A 21271-nucleotide genomic window follows, 5' to 3' on the forward strand; every position below is an offset into this window, starting at 1 on the left:
TAGGAGCTGCTCATTATGGAATGTGCATGTCAACTGAAAAGCATGGATGGATATTAATTGAAGGCCTGTACATGGACCCCACTGATTAGCTAATCCTTTGCATGCTGTGCATGGTTGGTCTGGACTTGTTCTGGCAACAACTTGTATCATTCCATTGATTATTCCTTCTTTAATTTCTACACGCAACCGTATATATCCATAGAATTTAAATCACACAAATTTATTTTATTTTACATGTTATTATTTTATTTTATTTTACATGTTATTATTTTATTTTACATTGATTAGATTATAGGACAGCAAATTAAATGTTTTAAACAAACAATTGTGTTGCCCAAGACTTCAATTTTGTTAACTCAAGCAAGAAACTATTATGAGGGGAAGGGTTTGTAGGTTCTTTATTAATTTTTATAAAAAGGGGTGATTTCTAACGAAAAAAATTGATATATAGTTAAAGATAATTCTATCGTAAAGTCTGATATATGAGTATTTGATATCTTTAAAAAATATTGCTCAACTAAACCAATTTTAAATTATACATGTTTTCTTCATTTTTTAATAGTGTATATAAAATTCGAGTCAAATTTGGGACAATATTGGTCATCCATTTGAAATACATTAAAACACAACCGTTAAAAGTAGAAATTGTTTGATGGATTGCTAATTATATTATCAAATTAAAATTTGATACATATCTTATTTAAATAATGTGGAAACCTATAATTTATATAATTTTCGTTTGAGTACTATTTTAAATATATCAAATTATTTGAATGTATGTATGTTAAAACTACCATAGCAAATTATTCATGCTATAATGGTTTCTAAAAGTACAACCAAACTAGCTGAAATAACCTTATCAATCGAACTAAAAATGAACAGAACTAAATTTTAACATGTTGAGTTGAATTGAAATAAGAAGATTAATCATAAAATTTACTATTTATGTTGTAATTTTCATTTTTCTCTAAATGCTTTTGGTTTGGACGGGGAACAGGTTTAAATTTTTTGATAGGTTCAGTCTAACCGGTTTTAAAATTTTCTAAAATCAAATCGAACTGAATAATTAAACTGGTTCTAAAAATAAACTGAACCGATCCATTTAACCAGAAAAACCAAACCATTTAATCCGAACTATCTTGGTTTGTTTTAAAATCAACATCTCACCCCTTACCTCAGCTCCCACTTAAATTTATTAGTTCTTGATAGGGCTGGGCAAAAAAGCTCGAACTCGTAACTCGCTCATTTACAACTCGTTTAACTCGGCTCATTTACAACTCAGCTCATTTACAACTCGAGTTGGCCAACTCGTTTAATAAATGAGCCGAGTTCGAGTTGGCCCCAACTCGCTCATTTATAACTCGAGTTGCAAATTATTGGTCACAATAAATTCCAAAATAATCAAACCCAAATCTCTAAACTGTTATTTATGCTTTGAGAGTCGTGCAAAATATGTCTGAACTTGTGTTGTAATACTATCACTGGTTAAACGAGTTATAAACGAGTTGTGAGCCAACTCGAGTTGATAACGAGCTGAGTTTGAACTTGTGTTGTAATACTATCACTGGTTAAACGAGTTATAAACGAGCTGTGAGCCAACTCGAGTTGATAACGAGCCGAGTTCGAGTTGGCTCTACAACTCGTTATTACCATCTCAACTCGAGTTGGCTCGCTCGTTTATTAAACGAGCCAAGTTCGAGTTGGGGGTAACTCGCTCAAACTCGGCTCATTTACAGCCCTAGTTCTTGATAGTCGTGCTACATTCTCATAAGTTAAGAACTAGTCTTTGGTCTAGTGGAAAAGACACATGCATGGTTTTTATGTAGGAGATTATGGTTCGAAATACGAACATGAGAAATTCTTTATTGGAGAAATCCTTTATTGTATTATAAAAATATGGGTAAATTTTGCTGTAGGTCACTAAACTTTATTATTTGTCACGAATTAGTCACTAAAATTTGATTTGTCCCTTTTGAGTCACTCAACTTTGTTATTTGTTCTAATTAAGTCCTTTTATACTTTTACATTCAAAATTTTAACAGAATATTCCTATTCCATCCAAACAATTAACGGAATATACTCATTTCATTCAAAATATTAACGGAATGAGCATATTTCATCCAAAATACTAACGGAATTAGCATATTCCGTTAAAATTTTGAATGAAAAAATATAGAGGGACTTGATTGGGACAAATAACAAAATTGAGTGACTCAAAATGGACAAATCAAACTTGAGTGATCAATTCGTGACAAATAACAAAATTTAGTGACCTACAGCGAAATTTATCCTAAAAATATTAAAGAGTTAGATGGCTTGACCTCGAACCATTATTCCAAAAAACATTCTCATCAGTTAAGATAGATAGTAGGCTATTTTACATTGAATACTTGTAATCAGTTGATGAGGAGAAGTAATTAAAACATCAGTGTTCATATGATCACATCATTAATCATTTGAAAGTGCCATCTCCTTTACCATTACAACTTTGAGATTTGCATCCATGTGCTACAGTCTCCTATTATTGGATGGATAATGAAACATTAATTTGGAAGTTGAAATCTTCTTGATTTTTTTTATATCCTTGTTGTACCTGGAATATACAATATAAATATATTTATATAGATTTCATTAATTAATGAAAGGATAGAATGGCCTAATATCATTTTCATGAAATCATGTCTTGTACTTAATTAGTAATTAGGCAGTCTTCTCTTTTTAAAAGAATAGAAGCCATATATATCTTTGCTTCTTGTTGCCCATACTTAGTATTGGGGAAAAGTACCAAGTATTTTATGCACTTTATCAAAGCAACATGTTACATATATATATATATATCATAGTAGTATCACCTTAATTTACCTTACATAAGAGTTAGCCTTGCCTTTTGGCAAAGAGTAGGCAGATAGACTTGCCCTAAATACTTCATTTATGGTCTCTTTAATTAGGCATGACCAAAAAATGGTTCTACTTTAATATGTAAAAAAAAAAAAAAAAAAAAAAAAAAAAGGTTGGGGCTCCTTGTCTTACAACAGAACTTTTGTTTTCATTTTCACTGATTGGACCATGTACCAAGGGTCTTCACAGATTACTCTTGGGTTAAGAACGGACCGAGATAGAGCGTATCATTCACCTGCCTTTGAAAAGAGGGAAGCATATCCTCTTTTTATTCAAAATAATATTGGAACCTATTTGAACTATAAGACGTTCCTCTTTAAAATTCGTGCTAGGTTAAAAAAGATGATGCAGATCTTATTCTCATTCTATATGGGAGGGTTAAATGGGCTAAAGTTTCCAGCCTGGCTAAAGTTTGCTATTGTTAAATGGGCTAAGCCCAAAATTGTATCACTGTTTATACAGCCCAAAATTGTATCACTGTTTGCTATTGTTAATTTAGGATATCATGTTTGGTTGTCTTGAGAAGACTTAATTCGTATATAGAAATTAAAGAGGTTTAATTTAAGAATAGAGGTGCTTTAAAATTCTCATATAATTAAGATTTTGAATAAAAAGAGGTGATCTTAATCCTTAATAAATAAATAAATATTTGGAAAGATTAATCGACTGGTGCTACACAAATTGAACCACTGTTGTAAAAAAACATCTGTTTAGGTCGATTAATCGTTGGCGATAACCAAACCAATGGATTTTTCTGACTAATTGATCGATTATTCCCAATTATGGTCAATTATTTTCAATTAATCGCTTAGCGATACTATGTCTGTCCGACGACCGCATACCGTTATTTGCAACACTGGATTGAACATCAATCAATTCACCATTGTAATCAATACAAGTCCAACTTGACCTCTATATTTATTGGGCTGGTTGAATTGGACAGGTCATTTATTATTGGGCAGGAAATTTGGCAAAGGAAGTACAGAGTCAGGTAATGGCCCGAAATTTTTATTAGTAGGAAATATATTAAAAAAATATCGAGATTAGAGAACGCTTTTGATTTGTTTCGAGATATAGAGAAAATGTTTTGATTTATCACGGCCTCTGGCCGTTATGGCTTATCACGGCCAGGTTTAGCGTAAATCTCACGGCCAGGTTTAGCGTAAATCTTTCCTCTTACACTTATTAATTAACTTTTAAAAAAAAAAAACCTGGCCGTTATAGACTATTATGGCCAGGATTTTTTTTTTTTTTTTAAAGTTAAATGGCCGCACCCTGCAATCTATCTGGCTGTTGAATGAAATCACAGTATGTTTCCTGGCCGTGACTATCAATAACGGCCAAGAATATATATATATATTTTTTTTAGTTATTAGTTATTAGTTATTAGTTATTAGTAAGTTAGTGATTAGCATCACTAATCCTGGCCGTGATAAGCCATAACGGCCAAAGGCCGTCATAAATCAAAACGTTTTCCCTATATCTCGAAAAAAATCAAAAGCGTTCTCTAATCTCGATATTTTTTTAATATATTTTCTATTAATAAAAATTTCGGGCTAATGGGCCCCTGTAGGATATGCTGGGTCACGGATGAATGAAGAAAATAGGCTGAGAATTTCCGACAGAACCACAGATGCAATAATTGATAAATACTACAATTGATTTTGGGACCAGCAAAACAGTATATCATAAGGTTTAAGCATGTGGGAGGTACAGTATTTACAGTATTTTTCAGAAGTCTAGCTTATGCTATATAGTTGCAATAAAACAGTGGTTTCTTTAAATACAAAAGGGGGTGGAGTTGTAATATTTATGGGCATGATTAGGGCTGTACAAAGAGTTCGTAGTTCGTAATTTGATTTGAGTTTGATTCAAAAAAAAGTTCACAATTAATTCGATTCAAAATTAGTTTGTTTTGAAACAAATCAAACCAGTTCGGTTCGAATCTTATTCAAATCAAATTCAAACTGGATATAATTCATTCGAAATTGATTCACAAACTATTTAGGTTCAAATATCAAATAATGCAACTAATGGGTTTAACCATCAATTTTTTCATAATGTAGAAACAAAACTTATATCAAAGCTCAAAATTATTAATATAATGATAACTTATAATAGGAAAATGTTTTAGCAGCATAACAAATTAACAATGAAATAAGTTTCGTTTGACTAGGTCCATGTCGTGATTCTAAAAAATCCAGTAGCGTAAAAGGTAAGAGAATCTTAAGCTGGCTCATAATCCATCAATGTGAATTCGTAAAAGATAAAAGAAAACTGTGTGAATTTTGTTCCGCGAGAATAAAACTAATGCATAAACTACTGGTATAACTAGGGTTGCCAAAAAAAATTGTTGTTCGTAATTTGATTGACTTCGATTCGAAAAATTTGTAGTTTGCATAATTCGATACAAAATTAGTTTGTTATGAAACAAATCAAACCAATTCGGTTCGAATCTTATTCAAATTCAAACTCAAATTCAAACTAGAGTAAGTTCGATTCGGTTCAATTCGTTTGCAGCCCTAGTTACGCATGATAATCTCTAGTACTACATTTATAGCTTGTTGTATGTAATTAAGATTTGTTTTTTTATTAGTCTCATACTTATTTCAAGCGATTAGATCATCAAAATTGACAGTTGTACTCCAAATACAACCTAAGACATCAAAATTTTATTAGATCAATTTCGAAAGTGTAAATGCATTTTTTATGCATTACAACCTCTAGTAAATTTTTTGCAGTTTGTTATATGTTTTTTTTATTAATCATGTATTTATTTCAAGTGATTAAATCATCAAAAATAACTCAAAATATAATCGAATACATGTTAGAATATATATTATATCAAAAGAAAAGTATAAATGTATCTTTATGAATTATGTCACCAATAATACTAGAAGTTATACTCTGAATATAAGTAAGACTTGAACAAATATTTATTAGATCAATTTCAAAAGTGTAAATACTTTCAGACAGCTTAACCTCTGGTAAAATATTTATACTTTTTTGCATGCATCTTAGATTTGTTTTATTAAAACCAGATAGCTTCTATCCGGTTTAAAAAAAAAAAAATAGATTTGTTTTATTAAATTTTAAACACATTCAAGAGATTAAATCAACAAAACTAGTAGTTATACTCCAACATGATGCAAGGCGTGCAAATATTTATTATATCAATTTTAACAGTGTAAATATACTTCTAGGCATGCAGCATAAAGACTTGGGTCATGTTTGGTTGTGGAGTAAAGTTAAACCGGATTAAATTTCTTACTTCAAGCTAAACCGGAGTAAGTTAATCATGTTTGGTGGAGTAAGCTAAATCACCTCTCTAGGTGGTGTAAGTTACTCTGGTTTAGCTCAAATCTTACTCTATCTTAAACCGCCTATGTTACTCCTCGTTTGGCTCCTTAAGCGTGGAGTAAGGGGTTTACTCCACCTCTTACTCCACAACCAAACATGGCCTTGATGTGTTAGGTTTAAAGATTTGATGTGTGGTTAGATGAGAGATCGGGAGCCTGAACATTATTCTTAATTTATATATCAGAAATTGCAGCCACATAAGCACAGGCGTGGGGCATGTTACCAAAAAATAGAAAGAAAAATAAATGATAAAACTTTACATTAATTTTTCGTTCCCTTTTAAGTTTTAATTGATCTGCCAGTGAAAATAGCACAAAATGTTATATATGAGAAAATACATGTGTACGGGTGTCAACGACTAAGAGTCGGATGGAAGTATTTTTGTACTTGTATTCGTTACAAATTATAATTATTTGTATTTTATTTTTATCCGCTGTGATTTATTATATTATTTTACTCTTTCTCTTTATAGTTGTTGAATAACCAAATAGTAGTAGGTAAATAGCGAGTAATGCTGATATAATAATAATAATTATTATTTACTAAATAAAATATTAAAACACATTTATTTCACACATATACAAGTGTTTTAAAAGTCTAAATTATATTGGAATTTGTTAGAATTTATTTTGTTTTAATAGTTGATTAAGTGTAACACAACTACTTATTAGGATAGTCAATTGTTCAAATTTATAAAATTTAATAAAATGTATTTTTTTGAAAAGACCAAAAGTAGTTGGAAAATGAATATTCATTGCTCATATATATATATATATATATAAATATAACTTTTTTTTATAATTATCCAATCGGGTAACAGGTACGGAATAGACTTTACTTGTACCCCTACCTGTTTAGATAATGAAAAAAAATCTTTACCTGTATCCAATAAGTTTATGAAAAAAAAAAATTCTCAATGCTTGTCTTATCGAATACGATACGGGTCGGATAAACGAAGAAAAATATACCACATTAACACCCTCATACATGTGCTATCACACTATGTATACCAGTATTGTAAATAACAGTATGACTCAACGGGTGGACATGATACTGCCAAACTATTAATCAGCCATAATTAGAAATAATCAGTCAATTAGTCAGAAAAATCTGCGATGGTTTGATTGCTGTCAACAAGTAATTGGCTAATTAATCTTTTTAAAACACTGATGTATCAAAAAAATACATTTTTTTTATGTCAAAATAAGCAATGCGTTTATTTTGAACTTATTAGCGATAACTACAAATGTTTAAGTTAATGAAAAGTAAAATTGAAAAAAAAAAAAAACTCTCTTGAAAAAGAAAAACGATAAAGACTCCAACAAAAGTGAATGCATAGCAGTGGCAAGTTAGAATTCGTATCCTCTGCATTAACTCAAAAGGAATCTTTTGAGTTAATGAATATTGATCAGACTAAATCTGCACTAACATTAAAGGGCCTTCTAAGACCGGATTTGCTCCGTTTAAAATCAGACGGTTGAGATTTATTAACTCAAAAGATTCCTTTTTGAGTTAATGCAGAGGACATGCATTCGGCAATTTGGAGGACTCAAATATCTCCCAACTAAGATATTGTTCGTGTGGTGTACTTTCATCTGTTGAAATCTGATTTTTAATTTTTATTTTTGTGTGAGATCGTGGTAGGTACAAACACTTCTCTATTTCTCTAAATCATCAAAAATAATTCAAAATATAATCGAATACATGTTAGAATATATATTATATCAAAAGAAAAGTAAAATTTATCTCTATGAATTATGTCACCAATAATACTAGAAGTTATACACTGAATATAAGTAAGACTTGAACAAATATTTATTAGATCAATTTCAAAAGTAGAAAAATATATAAATGATAAAACTTTACATTAATTTTTCGTTCCCTTTTAATTGATCTGCCGGTGAAAATAGCACAAAATGTTATATATGAGAAAATACATGTGTAGGGTGTCAACGACTAAGAGTCGGATGGAAGTATTTTTGTACTTGTATTTGTTATAAATTATAATTATTTGTATTTTATTTTTATCCGCTATGATTTATTCTATCATTCTACTCTTTCTCATTATAGTTGTTGAATAACTAAATAGTAATAGGTAAATAGAGAGGAATGCCGATATAATAATAATAATTATTTTTTACTAAATAAAATATTAAAACACGTTCATTTTACACATATGACATATACAACTGTTTTAAAATTCTAAATTATATTGGAATTTGTTAGAATTTATTTTGTTTAAATAGTTGATTAAGTGTAACACAACTACTTATTAGGATAGTCAATTGTCCAAATTTATAAAATTTAATAAAATGTATTTTTTGAAAAGACCAAAAGTAGTTGGAAAATGAATATTCATTGCTCATTAATATATATCATAAAATATAACTTTTTTTTTTATAATTATCCAATCGGGTAACAGGTACGGAATAGACATTACTCATACCTCTACCTGTTTAGATAATGGACAAAAAATCTTTACCCATATCTGATAAGTTTACGAAAAAAAAACTTCTCAATGCCTGTCTTATCAAATACGATACGGGTCGGATAAATGGAGAAAAATATATCACATTGACACCCTCATACATGTGCTATCACACTATGTATACCAGTATTGTAAATAACAGTATGACTCAACAGGTGGACATGATACTGTCAAACTATTAATCAGCCATAATTAAAAATAATCAGTCAATTAGTTAGAAAAATTTGCGACAGTTTGATCGCTGCCAATAAGTAATTGGCTGATTAATCTTTTTAAAACACTGATGTATAAAAAAAACATTTTTTTTTTAATGTCAAAATAAGCAATGCGTTTATTTCGAACTTTTGAGTTAATGCATAGCAGTGGCAAGTTGGAATTCGTATCCTCTGCATTAACTCAAAAGGGAATCTTTTGAGTTAATGAATATTGATCATCCGATCTGCTTTAAGATTCGTGTAGACTAAATCTGCACTAAGATTAAAGGGTCCTATGTCATAAGCAGGGGCCGGATTTGCTCTATTTAAGATCAGACTGTTGAGATTCATTAACTCAATTTTTGAGTTAATGCAGAGGATATGCATTCGGCAATTTGGAGGACTCAAATATCTGAATTCGTATCCTCTGAGATATCTCAAACTTTGCGTGACTTTATGTAATATCCCAACCGTTTAACTATGTTCTTCACGAATCTCAAAGCAAACATAATACTGACCCCTACATCACTCCCGAATAGGCACCGGACACGTCGGTCTCGCAAAAGTTGAGATATCTCGAGGATACGCACTCCAAATATTTCCCAACTAAGATACTGTTCGTGTGGTGTACTTTCATCTGTTGAAATCTGATTTTTAATTTTTTTTTTTTTTTTTTGTGTGAGATCGTGGTAGGTACAAACACTTCTCTATTTATTTATTCTATAAAATATAACCAATCCGCTTGACTTGATTTGGAATTTGCCACTTAGGCAGCTAAGCTAGCTAAAGTAGTGTCGCTAACTCTCCTCCAATTTCTTGGTAGCTTCTTCTACCAAGTTTTTCAAAAAAACAAAACTCTCCTCCAATTTCTTCTATTTATTTTTCTTTTCCCCCCCTCTCTGGCTCTCTCTATCTCTGAGAAATGGAAGAGGAGAAGATAGAAGCAGCGAGAGAGCATCTTCTCTCAACCAAGCAAACAAGTCCGAAGAAAAACAAGTACGCATTGGGATGCGGTGTGCTCGCTTCCATGACCACTATTCTCATGGGGTACCGTAAGTTTCTCTTTACCTCTCTTTTCAGCAAATAATGTAACCGGTTCATGATTTTTGCTATGTTTAGACAGACATAACATATCTCATATCTTTGAGTGTGCTACTTTGGTATTTATCATTTATTCATACCGTACGGATATTCGGTTTAGGAATGGATTTTATTGCTTTCTCTTTTCTCTTTTGGTAACAAGCTTTAGAAATGACACTATGTAGGCGTGTCAATGGGTACAGTAAGGGTCAGGTAGAGGCATTGTCATACCCGTACCCATTATGATAACAAAAAAAATATTTATCCTTATCTGTCTTTTCGAATGCAGTACAGGTCGGAGGTCGGGTAAACAGATAAAAAAGTGTCATTGACATGTTGATTTGTATTTTCGATATAATATATTTTAAAACAAGAAAAAAAATAATAATAAATGCAACTAATTTGTATTATGAAAATTTAATAAAATACAAAACTTTTTTGTATCATGTATCATCTTTGTACAAATATATATCTATATATATAATTTTATTTTTACAAATTATCTTATATGATAATGGATGAGATAACGAAAAAAAACCCCTTAATTACCTTACCCGTACTCAATAAGCTAACGAAAAAAAATCTTACCCTTACCCATGTTTTCGGATACGATATGGGTCGGGTAAATGGATAAAAGGGTGCCATTGACACCCGTAACACTATGAGAATCATTATTGGAAAATAGAAAAGGTCAAAATTGGAAGATTTGGTGGTATGTCTTAATCTAAAATGAATTTTGTTTAGTTAGGATCAAGTACAACAAAACAAAAATGTCTTGTATATCCTTAACAATAACTTTTGTGTGAAATGAATTTAAATAATAACAGCTGTCTATTGGATAAATATTGTCAATCAAAAACTTTTTCGATGTATAGTAAGTTTAGACTGCACTAGTTTAAATTTGTACCAGCCTACCTGCTGGTATTGTAATCCAATATGGCAGTATCATACAACAATTTTAGATTGGTCATATATACCAAGCAGTTGATGCTTTTCTTTGCTTCCCCTCTACTTTTTGTTTGTTTATTGTCTTTGTTTGGTTGTTGTTTTAAACATCACATCCTGACAAAAAGAGTACCAGTCCCTGTCAGTACCGTAACCATCAAGATCAATACTGGTAATGTGAAATCAAATCAATGCAATTACATCTTGATGCCAAATCAATTTATGCAAAATTTGAAGTAATGAGCCTGAATTGAGAGGTTTTCTGATATGTAGATGTGGCAGTAATGAGTGGGGCCCAGAAATACATGCAGGAAGACCTGGGAATTACCGACACACAAATTGAAATCTTATCTGGTATAATCAATGTTTATTCTCTTGTGGGGTCTCTTGCTGCTGGATATACTTCTGACTGGATCGGACGTCGTGCCACAATCATTCTTGCCTCAGCTATCTTCTTTGTTGGAGCTGTTATCATGAGTTTTGCCACAAATTATGCTATTCTCATGGTACTTTTTCTTTCATCCTCGCTGTTTTTTTTTCCAAAGGTTTAAATAGCGTTTATCACGTTATAGCGGAATGGCTAAAAAAACAGCACTATGCCCATATGGCGCCGCTATAGCGCCATAACTTTTATGGTCCGAAAACGCTATAGCAGCACTATAGCGTGCTATTTAAAACCTTGCTTTTTTCGTTCCCATGTTTTAATGTATTATTGATGTATGGGGAAGTGTTTCTGGTGTTAAAAGTTCAATTATACTTGCCATGGACTATGCATCCTGATACCATGGTTGTGATTGCATGATAGTTCCATAGTCAGGTGGTGACTTTGTTCAAAGGAACTACATTGAATCGCAATAATGTCTCTAAATGTAAATTTGTGGTGCATGTGGTCCCAACTAAGCGGCATTCTTTTATATGATCTTTTTTTGGTTGGAATCAAGATCTTTAGACCTCTAGGAGGCCTATTTCTGAGTAAAATTATTCAATGAACAGTCAACAAGCAAAGAAAATCGCACAAAATAAAAGAGGCCCGATCAAACTTCTGAATTCAGAAGTTGCTCGTATATACCAGTATTGTTAAAATTGTGCACAAGACCATGCAGTTTTCAAACAACACAGAATTATATTTGTTTTTAATATTTATTCTGTTCCATTTTTTTTCCTTAGGCTGGTCGATTTGTTGCGGGCGTAGCTATAGGTTATTCATTGATGATTGCGCCAGTATACACCTCTGAGATAGCTCCCGCCTCCATGCGTGGCCTTTTATCATCGCTACCTGAGGTGTTCATCAACTCTGGTGTCTTGCTAAGCTATGTGTCCAACCTGGCCTTCTCGGGTTTCGCCATCAACCTTGGCTGGCGTCTCATGTTTGGTATTAGCTGGGAATTTTATAATCCTATTTTCTGGAACAGTCTATGCATGATGGTTTTTAGAATCCATTTACAAGTGAGAATATAGGTTATGAACATAGATATATATTTGGAAGTCCGTTCCTCAGAAACTTAGATTTGAAAAATATTTGATATTATATTATTTAATTTATAGTTGAATTAAAATTTTGTTTTACATTATTTTAAGTTGACTTATATCTGACTATGGTAAAAATTATATTTTATTCGTACAGGACACCAAAAACTTTTCTTGAAATACATTACTCCAGTCCATTACAATTTGCCTTTTTTAATGTCACTGTCATCAGATTATAATGAACAAAGACCTTTAAAATTTTTATAATGAACATAGATTAGATCCATATTATGCAGAACTTAATTGGACAAATTAATGGTTGCATGAGCAATGCAGATTTAAGCTCAAGACCTGATTGTAATCCTTTTTAACCAACATCCTTTTGTAATATCATTTAATAGAAAGGTTGATTTTTAGCTTCATTCTTATGGGCTTAACAGGAATTGCTGCCATACCACCTGCTTTTCTAGCATGTGGCGTACTCTTCATGCCTGAGTCACCCCGGTGGCTTGTCATGAAAGGTCGTATCAGTGAAGCCAGGAATGTGCTCGTTAAAACCTCTGATTCGCATGAGGAAGCTGAGGCTCGGTTAGAAGACATAAAGGAAACAGTTGGGATACCATCTGACGCTACTGGAGACATCGTGGTGGTGCCTAAAAATGAGAAAAATGGAGAGAATGTGTGGAAGGATATGTTCACCAAGGCGACACCCGCAGCGAAACGAATCATCATCACGGTGCTTTTGCTGCAATTTTTTCAGCAGGCGTCAGGCATTGACTCGGTGGTTTTGTACACACCACGGGTGCTCGAGAAGGCCGGTCTTAAAAGCGATACACAGTTGCTAGGCGCCACTATTTTAATTGGGGTTGCCAAGGTCGGGTCCATTTTGGTGGCGACGTTCACATCTGATCGGCTAGGCCGGAGGGTGCTATTCCTTTCAAGTGTAAGCGGCATGGTCATTTCGCTCGTCGTTTTAGGCCTCGGGCTCGAAATAATTGATTGGACTCATGAAGAGAATTTCTCATGGGTTGGTGTGGTTTGTATTGTGGCTGCTGTGACATTTGTCATGAGTTTTTCGATCGGGTTGGGGCCACTCGCATGGGTCTATTGCTCAGAGATATTGCCACTCAGGATTAGAGGCCAGGGCGCTAGTCTCGGAACGGCCATGAATCGGATTATAAGCGGGCTCGTGACAATGACTTTCATTTCCCTTTATGAAGCCATTACCGTGGCCGGGAGTTTCTTCTTGTATGCCGGCATTGCGGCAATGAGTTGGATTTTTATTTATTTCTGTTTGCCAGAGACGAAGGGGAGGAGCTTGGAGGACATAGAGGTGCTATTTGCAAAGTGATCAGAATGCACTGATATACACATATGCATCATACATACATACTGGTAAACTATTTGTTGTATTGTTCATCGATTGTAATTTATGCAAAATAAAGACGAAAGAATTTTCAATTTCAATTGCTTCATTCAACATAGAATTTTTGGAGTTCTGGATTGTTGATATTTTGCAAGCAATGTGTGATCATCCCTCAAATTAAATCTCCGAGCATTTCGTTAAACATGTACGCTATAAAAATGTAGCCTTTCTACTTTAACCAGCCTAAATACCCGTTATCGAAATTTTTATTAATATCCAAAAAAGTTTCAAAATTTCAAAATCTGCACTCATTTTCAACTTATTTATAAATTTGTCCAAACCAAAAAATTATTTTCTGGATCCAGCGTCTCTTTCCGGAAAATAATTCTTCGGATTCAAATATTTTCTTTCCAAAGAAATAGTTTTCAAATTTGAGGTTCCGAAAAATAATTCTTCACTTGAGACTCTATACTAAACATTCGAATTAATTTAGTATAAAGTCAAGCAGTTAAAATTAGAAGGTTAATGTATTCATTTTTTGAACCTTTTTTTTACCACTTAATTCTATGCAAAATTACAAAATTTTACATTAGATACATCATCGTAAGGTATATGGATTTCAACGGTTCAGATTTATTATTTTAAGATCGATTCGATGAGTTTTAGACTTTAGTTCATCAAGAGGCTTGGTTAACTTAAGAACACCCTAGTTCTACTCTTCTAAGTAATCAACTTTTATTTAAGCGGACCTGGTCAATAGGTTTTATAAATAATAAGTATTGTGTCCCAAAAAGGTCAGATATGACATGTCTTTTCATTAACGTCAAATTTAAAATGAGAAGAACGGGTTATGAAACAATAGAGCGTAATTGAGAAAAATAAGAGATATCTCAATTTCGTTATAAAGTTATACAAAGCATTTGACAAGTTATCCATATTAGTAAACAAACTGTCAACTTCATCAAAACGTTGATGATGTGTACACGTGTGATGTGTATAAAGAATTACATCATCACTCTAGAGGCAGATTCAGAATTTTTATCAGAGAGACAAAAAATTATCGAATTGGATTTAAATTCATTAACTAATTAAGTACTAGATAAAAAAACAATGTTTGAACTTATACTTTTCAATACTCCGACTTGTAATTTCTAATTCTCTGACTTATAATTCTAATTACCAATCATAATTCAAAAAAATTATTTTAATTTTAGCTTTAAATTTAACACGAGTTACAAATCAAACATTCAGATATAGGCAAAATTTTATTCAGAAGAAGACAAAATTGATCAGAATGTTCCAATCTCCATTAAAATTCAAAATTCATAAAAGACAACAGCCATTCTCCTCTCCCCTAGACTACATGGGTTCGCCCCTGCATCACCCCACGAGTGACAATAGAGTTCTCCCCCATACTACGTGGGTCCGCCCCTGCATCACCCCACGAGTGACAATAGAGTTCTCCAGGTCAGCTGAAGGATAGAGCATAATTGAGAAAAATAAGAGATATCTCAAGTTGAGTGAGTCTCTGGTACTATGCATATTACGGGTTGTTACCGTGCTACGGCTCTATATTCGAGTTTTCAAAACCTAACGGTCGATCCGAACCGTTCATCTTGTTCTCCATATTATTATGTGTTTGGAGACCAAATTTTATATTTTTTGAAAAAAATTTACTATTTTTTTAGATATTTAGAAAATCACTTCATCTGAAAATTCTGGACTATCCAAAAACAGTGATTTTTAATAAATCTAAAAAAATAGTAAAAAAAATGTAAAATTTGGTCTCCAAACACATATTAATATGGAGAACAAGATGAACGGTTCGGATCGACCGTTAGGATTTGAAAACTCGAATACAGAGCCGTAATACGATAACAAATCGTAATATGCATAGTACCATAGACTCACTCTCTCAAGTTTGTTATAAAGTTATACAAAGCATTTGACAAGTTATCCATATTAGAAACAAATTGTCAACGTTATCAAAACGTTGATGATGTGTTACATGTGTGATGTGTATGCAGAATTAAACTTCATCACTCAAGAGACAGATTCAGAATTTTCATCAGAGATTGCAAAAAATTATCAAATCGAGTTTAAATAGTTAATCGAATTTAAATCTTTTAACTAATTAAGTACTTGATAAAAAACAATGCTTTAACTTATAATATATAATACTCTGATTTGTAATTTCTGATTATCAATCATAACTCAAAAAAATTATTTTAATTTTAACTCTAAATTTAACTCGAGTTACAAATCAAACAGTCAGAGAGTGACAAAAAATTTTTCAAAAGAAGATAATCAATCGGAAGATTCCAATCTCAACTAAAATTCTAAATTCTAAAAAAACAGTTGTCCTCCCTCAGACTACAAGAATCGTATCCTCTGCGGAGTCGTAAGCTGCGGAGCTGTGCAGAGCTTTTAATCTGGTCCGTTCGTTTTGAATCGAGTAGACCAGATCAGATCTTATCCGAATTGAAAAGCTCCGCACAAAATTTGCCCTGCCCTCAGAAGATACGTTTCCTATCCGCTCGATTCAAAACGAACGGACCAGATTAAAAACTCTGTTCTGCAGAGGATACGCTTCCCGGACTACATGGGTCCGCCTCTGCATCACCCCACGAGTGACCAAATTTAAACATTTAAAACTGAGCTAGAGTTAAGACATTAAACTTCTGTAGTAATTTATGAGATTATTCAGTGATAGTGGCCTACAAAAAAAAATCTAGCAATTAAAACACGTGCTTTTATTTGTTTCTGGGTCTAAGAATCGTTTTGAATTTTTCTTTTACATTCACAGGTGTAGCTGTCGTGCTATGATGATCGAATAGACTTAGTTTGAATTTTTTTTTTTTAAATATAAGTTAAAAATCAAGTCATTTAACACATTTCAAATTTTTGTATATAATACTGAGAATTTTTTTATTTTATGGATTTCGAACTCATAATCTCATATGTAACGGGAAGTATAAATGTGTTATTTACTTATTTTAGCTCATAGATAATAGATAATTTTGATTATGAATGTGAAAAGTATTAAACATCATATTCATTTGAAAAATCGGTCTCAACTAATTTTAACTTTTAAAAATATATTTCGAAACATTACAAATTACAAAAGAGATAAACAAACACAATAAAACAATTAAAAGAGAGTAGAAATCAATCAAAAAAAGGTTGTGCGGATCTTCATTCTCATTGTTAGAACTTAGAAATTAGAACATTATAACAATTCCTTCAACGGATTTGATGATTGATTTTTGAAACTTGAGAACTCAGCTAATGAGACGGATTCGTATCCTCCCAGGTACCTGACTCAACACAATTGTAACAGACGGTCTAGATTTACTCTCAGCCGGTGTGTGTTCTGGATGATGTAGGGGGGCAGTATTATTTGTGCTTTGAAATTCGTGCCAAGTTAAAAAGAACAATTTTGAATCGTCCGATTCAATTCTACTCAGTCCGGTAACATGAGGGGATGTGAATTCCCAATGAGACAACATATTTGATGTCTCTCATTTTTTCCCCCAAAGCTCACTACATGAATATTTCATTCGAATGTTTATGAATTTTTTTTTTTTTTTTTTTGGACAGAATTATCATTATTTTTCCTTTTTTGTATGCTTTGAATCCTCTAATCAACTATGGAGATGAAGTGGTTATAGGATAAATTTGAAGCTTCTTAGAACTGAAAAACGTGCTAAACTTAATTCATCTAGTAATTTATTAATAATCATTCAATAGTTTGAAACATTAATTGTCATAACATTATACATTAATTATTTTTTTTGAATGCAAATTAATAATCTTCAAACTTTTGTCATATTCTAACGCAATAAAACAAAAATTAACTTATTGTCCTTTTCATCAGCCTTATGAAATAGCACACACATTTCTTCTACTGAAATAAACCGAGGAGTTCAGTGCAGGCTGCAGACTGAGGCGTGGAATTTTCCTATTTCCTTTTCTCTTCTTTGTTCCGTAGTTCCAGCCAAGAAATGGAAGAGGCGAAGATAGAATCAGTGGAAGCGCATCTTCTCCCCTCCAATTCGTCCAATCAAGGAAGAAGGCTCAAGAAAAACAAGTATGCATTGGGATGTGGTGTGCTCGCATCCATGACATCTATTCTTATGGGCTACCGTAAGTGCTCCAATTTCTTCATAAATACATATATATATAGGTGCTAATTATAGTTATACCGCACCTCATAACTTGGTTTTCTAGATGGTGGCTAGAACTAGAATATGGGCACTTGCAATTAGCACTTCATCTCTTGTTTGTGTTGGTGTTTGCCTATAACATCAATACCAGTAAGATGTACTAGGGTAATATTTAGGCAGGATTCATTCTTAGTTATGAAATCAACTCAAATTATCTCTTGTTTATCAATTTTGTTCATAAAAACAGTAAAAAGCCCTTGAAATTGCTCAATGTTCTACGGAATTTGTTCTGGCGAGTGAAAGCATTGAAACTTCAGCCTTGAATCTTTGTGCAAAATTCTAATTTCCAAGTGTTTCGAACCTGAATTCAAAGTTTTTTTTTTTTTTTATCATTCAGATGTTGCAGTGATAAGTGGGGCCCAGAAATACATGCAGGAGGACCTCAATGTGTCTGACACACAAATTGAAATCTTAAATGGCATACTCAACCTTGCTTCCCTTTTTGGGGCCTTTGCTGCCAGCTATACATCTGACAGGATTGGCCGTCGTGCAACCATCACTATCACATCAGCTGTGTTCTTTGTTGGATCCCTTATCATGACCTTTGCCACCAGTTATCTCATTCTCATCGTAATTTTCTATCTTACTGGTTCTTTATTTATTTATTTTCTTTTGGTGTACATTTTTTTCTCCTGTGTGTTATTACTCGGATAATATAAGTAAATCTATAGGGGCACTTGTGCAAAAAGCTCAACCAACATTATGGTCCCGATTCTGACCGCATATTTCTTTGTGGTTTTCTTGGCTTGATTATGATTAAGGAGCTAAGTGGGGGGTGAGGCAAGGGGGGTTTTGCCCCCTATAGACCAAAAGAAATTATGTTTTTCCATGTTGAATTGATGCTATGCTGGAAATTTTCAATAAGCAAGCCCCTAATAATGCAAGAAAATTTGATAACCAAGCAGAATATAGTGTTACTTCTCATTGACTAATTTTGTTGCATTTCTTTCTTTCTATTATAAAAAACTTCGACCTCTCTTATGGTAGTTCTCTGGTTCAATTTCTGGCTGCTGGTAATGATTTTGGACAAGACCCTGTAGATTTCAAGTAACATAGATTATTCTTTAGTTCAAATCCTATACTAAAACATCACTATTGTTAAACCATTCCTCAGGTCGGCCGGTTCGTTACTGGCATTGGCGTAGGGTATGCATTAATGATAGCACCAGTTTACACCTCTGAGATAGCCCCCACATCCATGAGGGGCCTACTATCATCGCTACCTGAGGTCTTCATTAACTCTGGTATCTTGCTAAGCTATGTGTCCAACTTAGCCTTCTCAGGCTTACCTATCAACCTCAGCTGGCGCATCATGTTCGGTATTAATTTCAAATCTTATGATCTTATTGAACTTTTAGCACTCGTCCCACGGAAATATGAATACTGCAGGACAAGTCAATAATAGGAGCACATAAATTTTAACTCTGGACCTCGTATACTGGTACCATATATGTTCAGTTGTTGGCTAACAAGCTGCTCAAAAAGGTAATGTGACTATTTATTTTATATTAGCTTTAATTTTTGTGTGAATAGGCCCATCACTTGCAGTTATAGTACCTAAAGAAATCACTAATGATAGCTAACTGCTAACAAGAGCATGTAGATTTGAAGCTGTAGATCTTCCGTTTTAATACATTTTAAGTCTTCAACCATCAGTCCTTTTTAAAAAGTGAGTAAAAGGATGATGATTTTGATTTTCCTTCTTTATTAACAGGGATAGCTGCCATACCACCTCCTTTCTTGGCATGTGGTATACTCGCCATGCCAGAGTCACCTCGGTGGCTTGTTATGAAAGGTCGTCTCGGCGAGGCCAGGCATGTGCTTGTTAAAACCTCCGACTCACCAGACGAAGTGGATGCTCGGCTACAGGATATAAAGGAGGTGGTCGGCATTCCATTAGATTGTAGTGGAGATGTTGTGACTGTGCCTAGAATTGAGAAAAATGAAGAGAACATATGGAAGGAAATGTTCACTGATCGGTCAACACCAGCAGTCAAGCGAATTATCTTCACTGTGCTTGCTATACAATTTTTTCAGCAGGCATCAGGTACCGAAGCAGTAGTTTTGTACACCCCACGAGTGCTTGAGAAGGCGGGCCTCAAATCTGACACAGAGTTGTTAGGGGCTACAATTTTGGTTGGGTTGGCCAAGCTTGGGTTTATTTTGGTCGCTACATTCACCTCCGACCGGCTCGGCCGGAGACTGCTATTCCTCCTGAGCACAGGTGGTATGGTGATCTCGTATATTATTTTAGGGCTCGGGCTTGAAGTAATTGATTGGACTCATGAAGAGAATTTCTCTTGGGCCGCAGTGGTCTGCATTTTGGCTGTGGTGGCTGTTGTGATGAGTTTCTCTATCGGGTTGGGGCCACTTGCTTGGGTCTATTCCTCGGAGATCTTACCACTAAGGCTGAGAGGTCAAGGTGCGAGCCTCGGCACAGTGATGAATCGGACATTGAGCGGGGTTGTGGCCATGACCTTTATTTCTCTTTATGAGGCAATTACCGTGGCCGGAAGTTTCTTCCTGTTTGCTGGCATTACAGCGATGGGTTGGGTTTTCATTTACTTTTGCTTGCCAGAGACGAAGGGAAGGAGCTTGGAGGATATAGAAGTGCTATTTGAAAAGTGAGGAAGATGCACAGGTGTAATGATCTGCACAGGGAATCAAGGATAATATTATATATGGATATACATATTGTACTGGAACACTATATTGTTGTATGGATGATTGATTGTAATTCTTGCAAAATAAAAGACGAAATAATTTTCAATTTGGACAACAGTGAGTCAATATTATTAAATTTTGGAGCTCAGGATTGTTGAATTAACCAAGCAATGAACGATGGATACCTCAACCTGAGTATCTACACTAAATGTGTTAGCCCTTTTACTGTGAACCAGTCTTTACTTTTTACAGAACTCATACATCCCAACAACCGAAATATGAATGCATTTATAAAGTAGGTATTCAGAATGTTCACCTGTGATTTCCTCCCTGTTGAATACCTACTCGTATAAGCCACAGGATGCTGACAATTTCATTGCAGAAACTTCAAGTTTCTGTTTATTGAAATGTTACTTACTGTACATAACATGCTAATTTAACATAGGTTTTAATTATTCTTGCAAGTTAAATAGGTGAAGAAAGGAGATGGGTCGGTAACACAGTTGGCTAGGAGAAAAAGTTAAGTTCTAAAACTGTAGTTACTACAAAATCGACAGCGTTTTAAAATAAATAAATAAATAGG

At 33.4% G+C, this 21271-nt stretch overlaps 2 protein-coding genes across 2 annotated transcripts; both read left to right on the top strand.

Annotated features, from left to right (window-relative positions):
• Positions 1-9756: 9756 nt before the first annotated feature.
• LOC144565908 (polyol transporter 5-like) lies at positions 9757-13919 on the top strand. The gene is made up of 4 exons (XM_078315748.1): positions 9757-9992; positions 11239-11471; positions 12133-12337; positions 12873-13919. Exons 1-4 carry the CDS (start codon positions 9863-9865, stop codon positions 13781-13783), a joined length of 1479 nt encoding a protein of 492 aa, XP_078171874.1. The 5' UTR covers positions 9757-9862; the 3' UTR covers positions 13784-13919.
• A 3778-nt stretch (positions 13920-17697) lies between these two features.
• Positions 17698-20803, top strand: LOC144565911 (polyol transporter 5-like). The gene is made up of 4 exons (XM_078315753.1): positions 17698-17944; positions 18362-18594; positions 19139-19343; positions 19739-20803. Exons 1-4 carry the CDS (start codon positions 17803-17805, stop codon positions 20650-20652), a joined length of 1494 nt encoding a protein of 497 aa, XP_078171879.1. The 5' UTR covers positions 17698-17802; the 3' UTR covers positions 20653-20803.
• The last annotated feature ends 468 nt before the right edge of the window (positions 20804-21271 follow it).

The sequence above is a fragment of the Carex rostrata genome, chromosome 15 (assembly GCF_964058835.1).
Source record: "Carex rostrata chromosome 15, lpCarRost1.2, whole genome shotgun sequence".
In the NCBI taxonomy this organism is placed as follows: domain Eukaryota; kingdom Viridiplantae; phylum Streptophyta; class Magnoliopsida; order Poales; family Cyperaceae; genus Carex; species Carex rostrata.